The 14828-nt window shown below is 57.8% G+C and overlaps 1 protein-coding gene across 1 annotated transcript; it reads right to left on the reverse strand.

Annotated features, from left to right (window-relative positions):
• Positions 1 to 454: 454 nt before the first annotated feature.
• On the reverse strand, positions 455 to 3407 carry LOC128978888 (methanethiol oxidase-like). Its single transcript, XM_054396924.1, has 9 exons — positions 3225 to 3407; positions 2629 to 2749; positions 2365 to 2547; positions 1876 to 2054; positions 1634 to 1712; positions 1318 to 1439; positions 1125 to 1217; positions 790 to 908; positions 455 to 617 (listed from the first exon to the last, which is right to left on the reverse strand). Exons 1-9 carry the CDS (start codon positions 3390 to 3392, stop codon positions 455 to 457), a joined length of 1227 nt encoding a protein of 408 aa, XP_054252899.1. The 5' UTR covers positions 3393 to 3407.
• Positions 3408 to 14828: the final 11421 nt, after the last annotated feature.

The raw sequence follows: 14828 nt of genomic DNA on the forward strand, positions 1-14828 counted from the left end.
TGTCAGGGACCAGGCTCTCTTCAGAACAAAGCTCTTCCCACGCCTGTGGCTGTGGCACATTGACCCCAGCATGGGGGAAGGGGAGTCCAGAGGACTCTGATGCCAGGGGAAGGCTCTCCAGGAAGCACCTGGCTGAGGAACAGTAACTCAGAAGAACTGGGCACATAACTTGGTTTGTGTCCTGCACATGTCTGTGCCTGACAGCTGCCCTGGGCCCTGCTCTGAGGATCAGGCCCAGGGATCACTTTGCATTGAGAACAACTCTGAAAGCAGGCCGTGTGTCGCTGCTCACTGGTCTGCTGCACCAAGCCCTCACCCAGAGCTTCTCCAGCTCATGCTAACAGAAGTCAAGACTCTAGCAACTAAGAGGGACCCCCAAAGCCAAGTAAGCCACACTCTTTCCTAATGGCTGCACTACAGGAGAGGGAGAAGCAGGGAGTGTGTCAGGTGGTGCCTAGGCCAAGGTTTCAGAGGTGGAATCTCCAGAGGGGAAGCGAATGTCATGGGCAAGGCAAGGCCCATTGGGTTCCTTGCCAAAATCCACCAGGAAGTTCTTGTTCACAGTCAGGCCTCCCTTCTCGGTGTCCACATCGATCAGCAGCATGACAGAGCCTTCCCTGGGAGGGGACAAGAAGACAGCCATTGCAGACCCTGCCCTTCACCCTGCTGCTGCCCCTCCAGCTTCTCCTGGAGACCTTCTCTGCTTCCTGGAGAGGGGAGAGGCTCCCTTCCCATTTGTGACACAGAGCCCACCCAAAAGAGATGCCTTTGCTCCCAGCTGTGTCTTACCTGACCACGTTGGGGTAGAACTGCTTGTCCCATGTGCTGTAGAAGGAGTTGGTGACGTACAGCCTCTTGCCGTCCAGGCTGAGCTGCATTTTGCTGGGGCCACCATAGATCCTCTTGCACTGAAGGCAGAAGTGAGAGCAGAGCTGTTCCTGACTCCTGCCTTTGGGCTGCCCAGCAGAGGAGAAGCAGGGAGCAGAGCAGAGCTTCTGCTTCCCCTCCCTGCCCCAGGCAGCTCCCAGACATTGCAGACAGGGGGCCCAAAGTGGAGACCAACCCCAGACAGAGCAGAGCCAAAGCCCACAGGACGCCAGAGGGAAAGAGGCTGCAGAACTCACCTTGACCACCAAGGGCTCAGGCTGGCACTTCAGCTCCTCATCTCTGCACACAGTCACAGGTCCTCCTCTGAGGATGCTGCCTCCTACAAAGACCTGGAAGCAAAGCAGTGGGTGGCAGGTTGGCTTCTCAACCCCCCAGCAGCAGATGCTGCTAAGGAAGGCCAGAGTGCAAACCCTCCTGCTCCTGCCTCACCTGTCCCACCAGGCGGGGCTTGCAGTGCTTGGAGAGCTCGTACTGGCGGATGTCTCCATGCAGCCAGTTGCAGAGATACAGGAACTTGTCATCCATGGAGATGATGAGGTCAGTGGTGAAGGCTGGGAGACAGAAACAGAGAGCTCCAGAGAAGGCAGCAGCAGCAGGACATGAGCCTTGCCTCGAGCCCCAGCTCCCTTCCCACCATGGCTGGGGTCATGCCTGGAGCACGGGAGACCTGCTCAAGGGCTCATTCTCCAGTTGGGGCAGAGGGCTCTGGGAGGGAAAAGGACACAGCAGCTCAGGGCACACAAACCTGGCATCTTGCACATAATCCATCCTGACACGTCCTTGGCTGGGATCCGGATCACCTCCTCCACTGCCCAGTTTTCTCTCTGCACAAGAGACACAAGCACCATGAGTGATGCTGGTTGGTGAGCCCTGAGTGCTGCAGGAACTCGCTGCACCTCCTGCGCTCTGTCTGCCACCCCAAAGCTCTTCCTCATGCTCTTCCCTCTGTAGCTCAGCATGGCTGGGACTGCCCTGTAGAGCCCTCACCTCACACTTGTAGAAGCGGTAGATGATGCCGCTGAGGGCACAGGCGACGTAGCCCTCGGCAGCATCAGGGTTGTGCAGGAATTTCACACTCAGGGGCAGGGAGTCCTCCCCCAGGTCAAAGCACTGAGTCAGGCTGCGGCAGGACAAGTTCCACACGTTGAGGCGGTGCCCATAGACCCCTGAGGAAAAGGAAAAGCAGGTGAGAAGAGTTGGGGACAGCCCATGGAGAAGAATCCCAAACTGCTGACAGACAGGGAGAGCCACGGCAGCGAGCAGCCAGAATCAGCAGAGGAGCTGCAGTGGTTTGGGGAGCAGCAGGAGAAGCTGGGAGCAGCCTGTCTTAGGGACAGGTGCTGCACCTCCTGTAGCTCTCGCTCTCAAATGCTTGGTTTGGGGAAAACTCTGCTTGTCCCCTCCCTCGGGTGGCTTCAACTCCCACCCAGCACTTCAGGGAGTTGTGGCTCAGCACCTGCAGCCACATTCCCTCACCTTTCTTCAAGTCATCAGGATTAAATCCACGTCCTGCCCGTCTTGGGACTGATCCAGCGGAGCTGATCAGCACGTTGTGGCGTGGCTGGTAGCAGAAGTCATAGCCAGTTGGGGGAACATCACACTCATTTTCCCAGTTCCCCTTCAACTCAAGGTTCTCTCTCTCCAGTGTGATGAATCCACCTGGGATACAAGAGGGGACTGGTCACAAATCACACACATCCAAAGCAGGGAGTTTCCTGCTGGAAGGATTCTAGGCCTCACCTTTCCCGTTGCCAGCTGCGTCCCCTGTGTTGGCAATCAAGATATCCCCGTTGGGCAGGCTGCGGACTACAGACAGGTATCCTTTGTTGCACTTCCAGAAGACATCCACTGGCTCAATTGTCTGGAAATTTTGACACACACACCTCAGCCTCCAACTGCTCAGCTCATTTCATACTCTCCAGCAGTGTCTTTGGCTACCAGAGACTTCTACACTCTCTGGCACTTGCAGGAGCTTTCTTTCCAAGAGCTCTCATTCCTAGGACTTGCTTCTCCTTGCAGAGATCACAGAAACCTCAGAGAAGATTGCAGCAACACCTAATTCATAACCCCTTGTCTGTCCACCTCAGCATTTGAGTGGGGAGCAGGTGTTGGGTGTTTTGTGACTTCCAGTGATCAAACCCTCTCTGAACTCCAGAATGCTTGGAGCCTTCCTTGGTGTGACAAGGAGAGAGCTGAGAGGGAAAGATGACTCAGCTCCCTCAAATCGGGGTGGAAGAGAAGACAGAGAGAGAAGCTTTCTTCCCTGGTTTCTATTCCAGAAGCACCAGTTCCCAACTCCTTCCCAGAAAGCTGTCTTTGAATCACCTCAGGCATACCTTGCAGAGCTTGGGAGCCCGGCACTGTGAACCCACATCCACCACGTAAATGCGGGAGGAAATCAGAGAGGGAAGGATCAGCTTGGTCCTTTTTGTTGTGGCATTGTCAAAGCAGCCGCAGGCAGCGCTCCAGCCCAAGCAGTGCAGCTCATCTTTGAGGTTGGGCATGGGCAGGCGGTGGATCACCTAAGCAGCCAAGAGAGAGTTGAGTTCACACAGGGAGGCAGGAGAAATGGGGACACTAATTGCTGGTAGATGCTTCTGCCTTGGTGACCTCCAGTGGGCTTTAGCTGGGACTGCCTGAGGGAGGAGAGCACTGCTCCTGCGCTGGTCACTGCCCTTTGTGTCCTGGAGAAAGGTGGTGATTCTTTCAAGAATTCCTCACCCCATGCCACTGAAATTCAGGAGATCCTGGCTAGGAAGAATTTGTGATCATCTTGACAAAGCTGCTGCTTTGCTCTGCAGACTCCTCCCAACAATGGAGTTCAAAGAGTGGTGAAGCCAATAGTGTGTTGAAAGTGCATTGTCTTCAAAGGTCTTGCAGTAATGAACTAATTAGGTCCTCTATCAGCCCTGATGTAGGCAACCTGTCTGCAGCCCTCAGAGACAGGTCACTGCCCATTTGCCCCTGAGGATGGAGCAGACAGGTTGGTGCAGAGCGGCACTGAAAATCTGACACTGCAGCTCTGAACTCTCTGCAGTGATGGCTGCCCTAAGCTGCTGGGTCACTAGAGCCCTTTGCCCATGCCGAGCAGCCCTGACAGGGTGATTCAGAGCAGGTGCTCAAAAGTTCACTCACAGCACCAAGGTTCTCTGGAAATGAGTTGGGAAGTGAGTCAGAGCCGACCTGTCCCAAGGACACAGAGATGAAGATGATCCAACCAGAGCCAGGTGGACAGGGAGAGCAGAGGGCGAGCAGGAAGGTGACATTCCGAGCACACAATGTGCACAGCACCAGTGGAGAAGCAGAAGCTGAGTTGTGATGATGAAACTCCCAAAGGGTTTCCTAGACAAGTCCTGGCACGGCATGGCCAGGCTGCAAGAGCCAAGAGTCAGGCCAGGGTGGATGAGATAGGAAGATGCCCAAAGACAAGAAGAAGAAAGGCATCAACAGCCAGCAGCAGGACAGAGAGGCTATTGAGCAACCTGATCTTCCCCAGCAAGGCAGAGCCGGTGCCTGGAATCTGGAAGCACAGTGAAGCGCAGAGCCAGCAGCTGGTCACCAGCCCAGGAGAAAAAACAGCTGGGACAGAGGTACCTGGCCATAGGTTGGAGACCTGGTGTTGAGGTCAACGGTGGCCAGGAAGTCAGGTTGGTCGTTGCATGTCTCCCTGTAGGTACAGGCCACGTAGGCAACCTCCTCTCTAGGAGCTGGGTGGACAGAAAGTTGGTGTTAAACCAGGGCATGAACCAGGCAGGAAGCAAAAGCAAAGCTTCAGCCACTCTCAGGTAGGACTCAACTTCTTTATCTGCCCAGCACAACCTTCCTCCTTGCTCACTGCCAACTGTGCAGCCCTGGTCCATCAGTGACCCAGAGGGAAGAGAACCCCACCAGTGGATGTGCACAGAGGCAGAGTTCATCAGTGGTGGGGGCAGGCCCTCAGCAGAGCCACTTTGTCACTGGTGGTGTCCACTACCATGGAGCTCTTCCCCAAACAGCACCCAGCCCAAGACAGGCTCAGCAGGACTTGCCTTTCACAGCATCTGGGCAGGTGGGGTACTCGTAGCACTGAACTCTGCATCTGTCTGAAGGGAGAAGAAGAACCAAATGAGAAATGTCCACATCCTAAAGGCTGCCTAATGGGAAGCCTCTGTCCCACCCAGTGGAGCTCCTCCGATGCAACTCCACCCTTCAGTCCCTCCGTTGTCCTTGCTGCAGCGCTGCAGAGGAACAAACCTCCCAGTGCCCCAGTGGGTTCCCAGCTGGGATGTCTGCAGCCTGCAGGCAGTGTCTGGAGCCAGAGCCAGGCTGGAGCTGCTGTGGCTGTGGGGAGCTGCAGAGTCTCTTACCCATGCTGAAGGCTTCTGGGTGACTGTGGTGAAGAGCAGGGGTGCTGGAGCTGGAGGTGCAGCTTGCTGTCTGCTTTGCTGGAGTGGGTTGTGATGTGCTGAGGGTGCTCAGAGGGGACCTTATATAGAGGACAAAGGGGTGGGGGGAGAAGCCACCTGCCAAGGGAGGAGCCATGGCTGCTCAGCGTTTGGGAGGTGCCAGACCACGCTGCGGCTTGTTTCCGCCTTGAAAACCACCGATCTGGGGGGAAATCTGCTGGCCATGCAGGTCTTTTCCCTGAACACAGCCTCCTGTATCTGATCCTGGGGCTGAGGCCATTTCCAGGGCACTTCTTCAGGCTCTGGAAGCCTCCATGGCCCAGCCAAGACACAAGCTTATGAAAGCCATCCCCCATGCCCAGGTTGCTGCCATACAAATGTGCAGAGGCTGCAAATTCCAGAGAAGGGCTGAGAAGCCCAGCTAGATAATGGGCCCCATCAGCAGCCTCCTGGAAATTACAAGGTTGGAGCCTGAGGAGGTCACCAAAAGCACCTGTGGAAGCTGGACCCTGACAGAAGGCACGTCTCTGGATGAGGGCTGAGCTGAAGGCATCACAGGCAACGTGGTGTGAACTGAGTGAGCCCAGCTCAGAGGTGCCTCTACCCAGAAGAGACTTCTGGAGCTCCAAGGTCTGCAGGGAGGGAGACAGCAGCAGTCAGAGGAGGGAGGGGGCTGCAGCAGTGCTGAGCTGGGATGAGGAGCTGCTGGTGTCTGCCAGCCAGCTGGAAAACTCCTGAGGCTAGAAATGGGTGCCTGAGGAAAGAGAGTCTGTGCCCTTGTTGCTGTGACACCTGCAAGGTCAGGACATGCCTGGTGCCTCTCAGGTTTGCATCTCCATGTGGGAAAGCCATGCCAGCTCTGTCAAATGGGAAGCTTTCAGATTTGGGGCCAGTCAGCACAGTTCCTGCCTCAGCAGTAGCAGTTTGCTCTCCCCACCTCAGGGCAGCAGAATGATGCCATGGAAAGCTAACGACAGGGTTGGCTTTGTGCCCACCTGCTTGGACCAACTGCAGCTCTGAGTGACAGTTATGCCCAGTCTGCTTGAGGGCTGCATCCAGGGAAATCTCACACAGAGCCCCATGGCAGGCAACACCACCACGAAGTGCCTGGCACTGGTGGGATTGAAACGGGACTAAACTGCCACAAAACAGACCCAGGAATAGCAAAAGCATCATGAAGGGGTCTGAGGTGCTGGAGGGCAGCATTTTGGAAGAAGAGTCCCCTCCTGAGGTCAGCATGGCCTTGGCTGTCAGCAGCTGCCAAGCTAAAGCAGGAAGAGAACACCAAGTGCCATGGAATGTGAGTGAGGATCATCAGATCTTGTGGAAGAGCTCCTCAATCTGTGGGCAAATTACATGGGTAAGGAATTGCTCCACACAGGGATGCAGGAACATCTGACAGTGCCATTAGAGGAGCCCTCAGGAGATCTCCATCAGAGGAGATAGCCCTGTCCCATCAGGGACATTAATGGCTCTCTCTTTCCAGTACAGCCCTTCAGCCATGGGACAGGAGTTCAAGGGAGCAGCCTGGCTCCGGGTACCACTGCCCAGCTCTGAGGAGTTTCCTTAGGTGGGCCCAGGGTGCCAAGTGCTTTGTTTCAGTCAGTAGAGAAGGGGGAAAAAATAGGAGCTTTATGCTGGTTCATGGTCTCTTCTTCCACAAATGTCAATGTCCAAGCTGGTGAGATGGCTCTGTAGAATCACTTAATGTTAGAGCTGCTTGGGTTGGAAAAGCCTTCCAAGATCATTGAGTCCAACCATCAACCCAACACCACCATGACCATTAAACCATGTCCCCAGGTGCCATGCCCATGTTTCCTGAACACCTCCAGGGATGGTGACTCCACTATCTCCCTGAGCAGCCTGTTCCAATGCTTGACCACTCTTGCAGGACAGAAATTGTTCCTCCTGGCCAACCTGAACCTCCTCTGGCACAATTTCCAGCACCATCTTCAGGCAATGTGGGCCAGAGGATGCTGTCCACTGAAGGACACTTGGGCATGATGGGAGGATGCAGCCACAGCTCTGGTCCAGTGCTGAGAAGAGCAGCAGCTGAGACAGGCAAAGGCAGAGTAGGACACAGATTGCAAGTGAGCTGACCTAGAGGCTAAAAGGCAGCAGGGACTGGGGGATTGAGCATTGCCCTGACCTAACAGCAGGCAGCCCTCAGCCTGGGAGCACCTTCACAGAGTCCTCATCAGAGAGACTTAGGGCCTCGGACTCTTCTCTGCTGGCCTGCTCAGAGCTCCCAGTTGCTCTCCCGCACTGCCCTGAGCTGAGCAGAAATGTCCATCATCCTCCAACCAAGCACAAAGGAGATCTTCAGGCATTGTACCTGCCTTGCTGCTGCCCCAGGCAAGAGCACAGCCAGGATCAAGGAGTTGGAAGAAGCAACTGCTCCAGCTGAGGCAGTTTCAGGTACTCTGCTGGTTCCTCTTTGCAGGCTTCTGCTGTCACGATGTGCATGTCTCACTGCACCTTCTTCTGGCACCTGCACACCTGCTCATTAAAAAGTTCATTACTCTTCCCCTCATTAACCACCTTTGCTGCTCATCCCATTTGGCTTCCCCTAGTGACGTCTTTGGCATCCCTCACCAAACCCAGCTGTGGGGAGCAGACTTTTCTAATTAAGCTGATAGCAGGGAGGATAAGAGCAGGCTCAGCAGCACCAACGAGCCAGTGCACCGTGGTGAACGGACAACTCCACCAGCGTGGTCTACTCATGGCCCAACAGCAGCTGCTGTGGCCAGCAGAGATGGGAAGCCATGGCATGGGAAAGCAATCAGGGCTCCAGAGGGAGTCCATGTTGAGGTGGCAACTGGTCCCCTCCTCCTGGCCATCTCCTCCAGCCCTGATAAGGAAGAACATGCTGGAATTGTGCTCATGGATAAGAGCAGGTGATGCAATGGAGTGCAGACTGGCAGAGCACACAATGTGCTGGGAGAAGATCTTGCTTCACCAACTCTACCAAGTCTACTCTAAACATCCAGCAAGAACTCCCCCAACTAAGGGGACAGGCTCCAACGTTCTCCAAGTTCTTCTTCTTCCCCCACTCTTCAGGTATTCGCAAACATTGCTCAGATCACCTCTCACGCTGCTCTTCTGCAGGCCAAACTTTTGAAATCCTTTTCTTAAACTATAAATGAACACGATGTTTCAGTATCTAGATAAAAACGAGATATTTCTGTCTAACTTCTTAAGCTAATACCTACAGGTTTAAATGTTTTTTCAATCCTCTGCGCCCGGGAATTTTAACCCTCCTCAAGCATTCAGGGCATTTAGAGCGCTCTGTGCTGCTGACTGGACGGCACACGCCGCTGCAGAACTGCAGTGCCGACAAACACTGGACGGCAGCACTGAACGCTGGCGGGACTGCACACGCTGTTGGGGAACTGCAGTGTTGGCGTTAAACACACGGTGGCAGCACTGAGCACTGTCAGGACGGCATATGCCGCTGGGGAACTGCAATGCTGGCAATTGAACACACGAGGGCAGCACTGAGCGCTGTCGGGACTGCACACACCGCTGAAGAACTGCAGTGTTGGCATTAAACACACGGTGGCAGCACTGAGCACTGTCGGGACGGCATATGCCGCTAGGGAACAGCAGTGCCGGCAATTAAACACACGGGGGCAGCACTGAGCGCTGACGGGACGGCACACACCGCTGAAGAACTGCAGTGTCGGTAATGGAACACACGAGGGCAGCACTGAGCTGTCGGGACGGCACACACCGCTGAAGAACTGCAGTACCGGCAATGGAACACACGAGGGCAGCACTGAGCTGTCGGGACGGCACACACCGCTGAAGAACTGCAGTACCGGCAATGGAACACACGAGGGCAGCACTGAGCTGTGACGGGACGGCACAAGCGGCTGCAGACCTGCAGTGCCGGCAATTGAACACCGGGCGGCAGCACTGCGCGGCCACGGTCGCTATTTTTCCCCTGAGCTGCAGCCAGGTTATTTTTGTGTTTTAAAGCCTTGCAGAACTCTGCTTAGGATGGTTTGACTATTCTCAAATCCTAAAATGGGTGTCCCTCCATGGGTGTCTTCATGCAATGGGAGCAGGTCGGGTGCATGTAGTGAGTTAGATGTGCAGTGGAGGGGGGAGTGTGAAATTGGGAGGCTGCAGGGGTCTGAGTGTGCAGTGGGGTGGAGGGAGTGCAAGGACCTGAGTGTCACCAGGGCGATGAGACAGGGATAGGGGGTTCAGGGCCATGGCTGCAGGGAGAGGAGACAGGGACAGTGACAAGGAGTCCATGGAGTCATGTCCCCAAGGAGAGGGGATGGGGACAGGGGGTCCAGGGCCATGTCCTCAGGCAGAAAGGGGACAAGGAACAGGAGTCCAGAGTCGTGTTCCAATACCCCTGCCACAGGCAGGGACACCTCCCAGTACACCAAATCCAGCCTGGTCTTGACCGCTTCTAGGGAGGGGGCAGCCACAACCTCCAGTGGCAGAATTTCCTCCTCATCTCCACCCTCAGTCTCCCCTCTCCCAGCTCAAAGCCATTGTCCCTCATCCTGGCACTCCCAGCCCTTGTCCAAAGTCCCTCCCCAGCTCTTCTGGAGCCACTTCAGGTACTGGAATGCTGCTCTAAGGTCTCCCTGGAGCCTTCTCTTCTCCAGGCTGAACAGCCCCAGCCCTCCCAGCCTGGCCCCACAGGCTCCAGCCTCTCATCATCTTGGTGTTTTCCTCTGGACCCTCTCTGACAGCTCCACACCAGTGCTGGGGCCTCCAGAGCTGCCCCAGGGTGTGGGCCAATGGCTCTGCCAAATGTACCAGGACTGTGTGAGGCACCGGCCCTGGGGCTGTTGGCAGGATGCCAGGCATGGGGCTGGGCAAAGGGTGCTGCCCATGGGGCTGGGTGCTGGTGGAACAATGTCCTGTGTGTGGGGCTGGGTGCTGCCAGAGTGCAGTGTCCTGCTGGAACTCTGTGTCCTGCCAGCACATTCCTGCCTGAGTCACTGACAGTTCCTGCCTGGGCAGCTCCAGGGCCACAGCCCCACGCTGGCGTCACACAAGGCCCACAGCAGCCCCACTCCACCCCACAGCAGCCCCACTCCACCCCACAGCAGTCCCACTCCACCCCACAGCAGCCCCACTGCACCCCACAGCAGTCCCCACTGCATCCCACAGCAGTCCCCACTCCACCCCACATCAGTCCCACTCCATCCCACATCAGTCCCACTCCACCCCACAGCAGTCCCACTCCCCCCCCACATCAGTCCCACTCCCCCCCCACATCAGTCCCACTCCACCCCACAGTCAGTCCCACTCCATCCCACAGCAGTCCCACTCCATCCCACAGCAGTCCCCACTCCACCCCACGTCAGTCCCACTCCATCCCACAGCAGCCCCACTCCATCCCACAGCAGTCCCACTCCACCCCACAGCAGTCCCCACTCCACCCCACATCAGTCCCACTCCACCCCACATCAGTCCCACTCCACCCCACGTCAGTCCCACTCCATCCCACAGCAGTCCCACTCCACCCCACGTCAGTCCCACTCCATCCCACATCAGTCCCACTCCACCCCACAGCAGCCCCACTCCATCCCACATCAGTCCCACTCCATCCCACATCAGTCCCACTCCACCCCACAGCAGTCCCACTCCATCCCACATCAGTCCCACTCCACCCCACAGCAGTCCCACTCCACCCCACAGCAGTCCCACTCCACCCCACAGCAGTCCCACTCCCCCCCCACATCAGTCCCACTCCATCCCACAGCAGTCCCACTCCGTCCCACTCCATCCCACATCAGTCCCACTCCCCCCCATGCTCCGCAGCTGGGCCAGCCCCACCCCCACCCATCCCTGCCCCCCCCTTGTCTTGGTGCCCTTCCCCCCCTTGCCCCTGTGCCCCCTGTAAATCCTGCACCACAGAGCCCCTCACTCCCTCTGTACCTCCTCTGCCCTACACACATCCCCCTCGTAGCCCCCCACCCCCTGAAGCCCCCAACCCAGCCCTGCACCCCCCCCACTGACAGACACACCCCTGCCACACCCCCCCCACCCCCTGCCAGGGAGGGGCGGAGGAGGAGGAGGAGGAGGAGGAGGAGGAGGAGGGAAGCCTTTGTTGGGGCAGCCTCCTGCCCAGGGCCATGCTCTGCCCACACCCTGCTGCCACCCCAGGGCCCGGGTGGAGGATGGGCACCGGGTGGAGGATGGGCACCGGGTGCTGGGTTCCTGGAAGAGCCCCACGTGACTTCCCCAGCTGCTATTAGCAGTGCCTGTTGCTGGGCAGAGCTCTGCCAGGCAGGACAGGACCCTGAGGTGCACCCTGGCACCCAGGCCTGGCACCTCAGCAAAGGGCCCAACCCCTGGGCTCAGCCAGGAACCCACCCGGGGCCAGCATCCCCTCTGTGGGACACCATCCTGCCGCTGGGAGCTGAGGCCTGGCAGGCTCAGCACAGGAGGGCAGTGGCACCTCCCTGCCCCCCCCGCCGCCAGAGCCAGCAGCCTCAGCACAGAGTGGGCAGCAGCTCCCACACCTGGCAGCCTCCCCCCAGCAGGGGCAGCCCCAGGCAGCTGGGGGCAGGGGCAGCAGCCAGCAGCTGACTCACCCTGGGGAGGGGGCAGGAGGAATGAGCACTGCTGAGCCAGGAAGCCTCTCTCCAGGTCTGGGGGGAGGGGGGGGAGGGATCCTGTCACTGCCCCAGCTCCCAGGGGCCAAGCTCTGACCTGCACTCCCAGCCCCTCCACTGCCCCCCTGGGAGGGAGGGAGGGAGGGAGGGAGGGAGGTGCCCCCCAGGGTGGGATCCAAGGGGAGGCATCAGAACAGCAAGGCAGGGATGCAGCTACAGAGCAGCCCCCCCCAAAAAAAAAAAACAAAACAAAACCCTTCTGCAACCCCCCCGGAGAGGAAGGGGCCACACCTGGGACAAAAGCAGCTCAAGCTCTGTCCTGGGAAGGGGCAGGGGAGGGTACCCAAAGCCAGGACACAGCTGGGGCCCCTGAGCCAGAAGTGAGCAGGATTGGGGCTTTGGGGCTGCATTCCCACGGGACACCACCCAGGAGCCCTGCCGATGCTGCCTCCAGCTGTGCCCAGGGAGCTGCAGGATGGACACTAGGAAGGATTCCTAAATCCAGGAAGGGTTCTCAGGTGCTGGCCCAGGCTGCCCAGGGAGGTGATGGAGTCCCCAGCTGCATGGATGTGGTGCTGAGGGAGGTGGATGTGGTGCTGAGGGAGGTGGATGTGGTGCTGAGGGACATGGAAGTGGTGCTGAGGAACATGGATGTGGTGCTGAGGGATGTGGTGCTGAGGGACATGGAAGTGGTGCTGAGGGATGTGGTGCTGAGGGACATGGAAGTGGTGCTGAGGGACATGGTGCTGAGGGATGTGGATGTGGTGCTGAGGGACATGGAAGTGGTGCTGAGGGATGTGGTACTGAGGGACATGGAAGTGGTGCTGAGGGACATGGAAGTGGTGCTGAGGGACGTGGTGCTGAGGGATGTGGATGTGGTGCTGAGGGATGTGGTGCTGAGGAACATGGAAGTGGTGCTGAGGGCCGTGGTGCTGAGGGCCGTGGATGTGGTGCTGAGGGCCGTGGTGCTGAGGGCCGTGGATGTGGTGCTGAGGTTCGTGGTGTGGTTGTGAGCTGCAGGTCAGCAGCTGGCTTGGATGACCTCAGGCCAGAGACCTCCTCCAGGCCTTCCCAGCTGTTTCCCTGGCCGGCAACTTCCCTGCTCCCCTGCTTCCATCCTGCTTGGTGCCCAGCAGCAGGCCAGGAGGTCGCTGCCTTTCCAGGCTGCTAGCTCAGGGCAGCTCCCCGAGGGCAGGAAAGGCTCAGCCCAGCCGCAGGGCAAGCCCCGAAGCAGCCATGCCCGGTGCTGGCTACACCCCCGAGCTGCAGCAGCAGCAGGCAGGCTGCCTGCCCGGGCTCCCCCTCCCCCCCTCATTTACTCAGAGGGTTCAGAGAAGCCCAGGGCAGGTTCTGTGAAAAGCCCTGGCCCGGGGGGTGGGCAGAGGAAGCCCTGAGGGTTATCTGTGCAGGGCCGGCAGGCAGCAGCTTGCTCTTATCACAGCCCTGAGCTGCAGCTTCCAGGAAGCAGCAGCAGCAGCCCCCAGCAGCAGCTTTGCATATTGCCGTGGCACAGAGCCAGCTTTGCATGAGGACCCTGCAGCACACCCAGCAGGCCCTCAGACAGCCCCAAAAGACAAAACTGAACAAAAAGAAAAGGCCACAAACACACCGGGGAAAACAAACAAACAAACAAACACAAAAACACCAAACCAAACCAAACCAAAAAAAAAAAAAAAAAAAAAAAGACAACCAACCAACCAAAAAAAAAAATAATCAACACCAAACCAATTCTTTGGCAGGATCTGCACTGCAGGGCAGTTTGTGGCAGCAAAGGCCTCAGCAGCTCTGCAGGAAGCCTTCTCCCGGCCCCACAAGGCTGCAGCCATCAGGGTTTGGTCCTCCAGAGGAGCATTTCCCAGCCAAGGCTCCCCCAGCAGAGCTGCTCTTGGCAGGAGGAAGCTGTTCAAGTGAGATCTGCAGCCTCTAGTCCCAGGCAGGCCACAGGCTTCCTGCAGCCCCAAGCTGCAGGAATTGAAACCAGGGTGGGCCACATGGCAGGGAGCACTTTGGGTCCCTCCCCTAATGAAGCCTCCTCAGGCAGCTGCTTGCTCTGCCCAGGCAGAGGAGGGTCAAGACCAACCCTGGGCAGCCAAAGCCACCCAGCTTCTGTCTCTCTTCCTGGCCAGGGCAGGCTGAGCCCCAGGCTCCAGGAGTCCTTTCTCCTCAGGAGGTGCCAGGCCCCCACCCCACTGCCAGTGTGCCAAGCCCCAGCCACCAAGCAGAGGGTGCCCACAGAGCCCCAGCAGACTTCAGGGCACTGCGAAGAGCTGCTGCCCAGGCAGTAAGGCACCTGCCAGACTCTCCCAACAGGGAGTGAAGAGTTTCTCAGCGTGGAACAGCTCTAGGGAGCCTGCACAGGTGACACAAGACACCCAAGAGAGCTTCCCAGAGCAGCAAGAAGCTGTGGGTTGGCCTACGAGCAGCACCTGTGCAAACAGGCCCAGGGCAGCAAAGCAGAGCAGGGCAGCAGCATTTGGCAGCTCAGCATCTGGGAGGAGGAAAGAGCAGCTCTGAAAGGACTGAGAACAAAAAGACTTTTTATTGACAAAACTGAGGCTGGCTCAGCAAAGCAGCAGGGCCTGAACAACAGCAGCACCCTGCAGCTTGGCCTTCCATCAGGCACCACTCAGGCTGCAGGTCAAGCACCACAGATGGGTTCCTCAGAACCCAAGCCCAGAGTGGAGCTCTCCAAGAGCCAAACTGCTCCTGGATGAGGATGTTCCTCACTATGCACAACTCAAGCCCAGGGCAGAGCTCCCCAAGAGCCAAACTGCTCCTGGATGAGGATATATTAGGAAGAAGTTCTTCCCTGTGAGGGTGGTGAGAGACTGGCACAGGTTGCCCAGGGAGGTGGTGGAAGCCTCATTCCTGGAGCTTTTCAAGGCCAGGCTGGAGGTGGCTGTGAGCAACCTGAGCTAGAGTGAGGGGTCCCTGCCCATGGCAGGGGGGTTGGTCCTTGAGGTCC

Source organism: Indicator indicator, chromosome 40 (genome assembly GCF_027791375.1).
Source record: "Indicator indicator isolate 239-I01 chromosome 40, UM_Iind_1.1, whole genome shotgun sequence".
In the NCBI taxonomy this organism is placed as follows: domain Eukaryota; kingdom Metazoa; phylum Chordata; class Aves; order Piciformes; family Indicatoridae; genus Indicator; species Indicator indicator.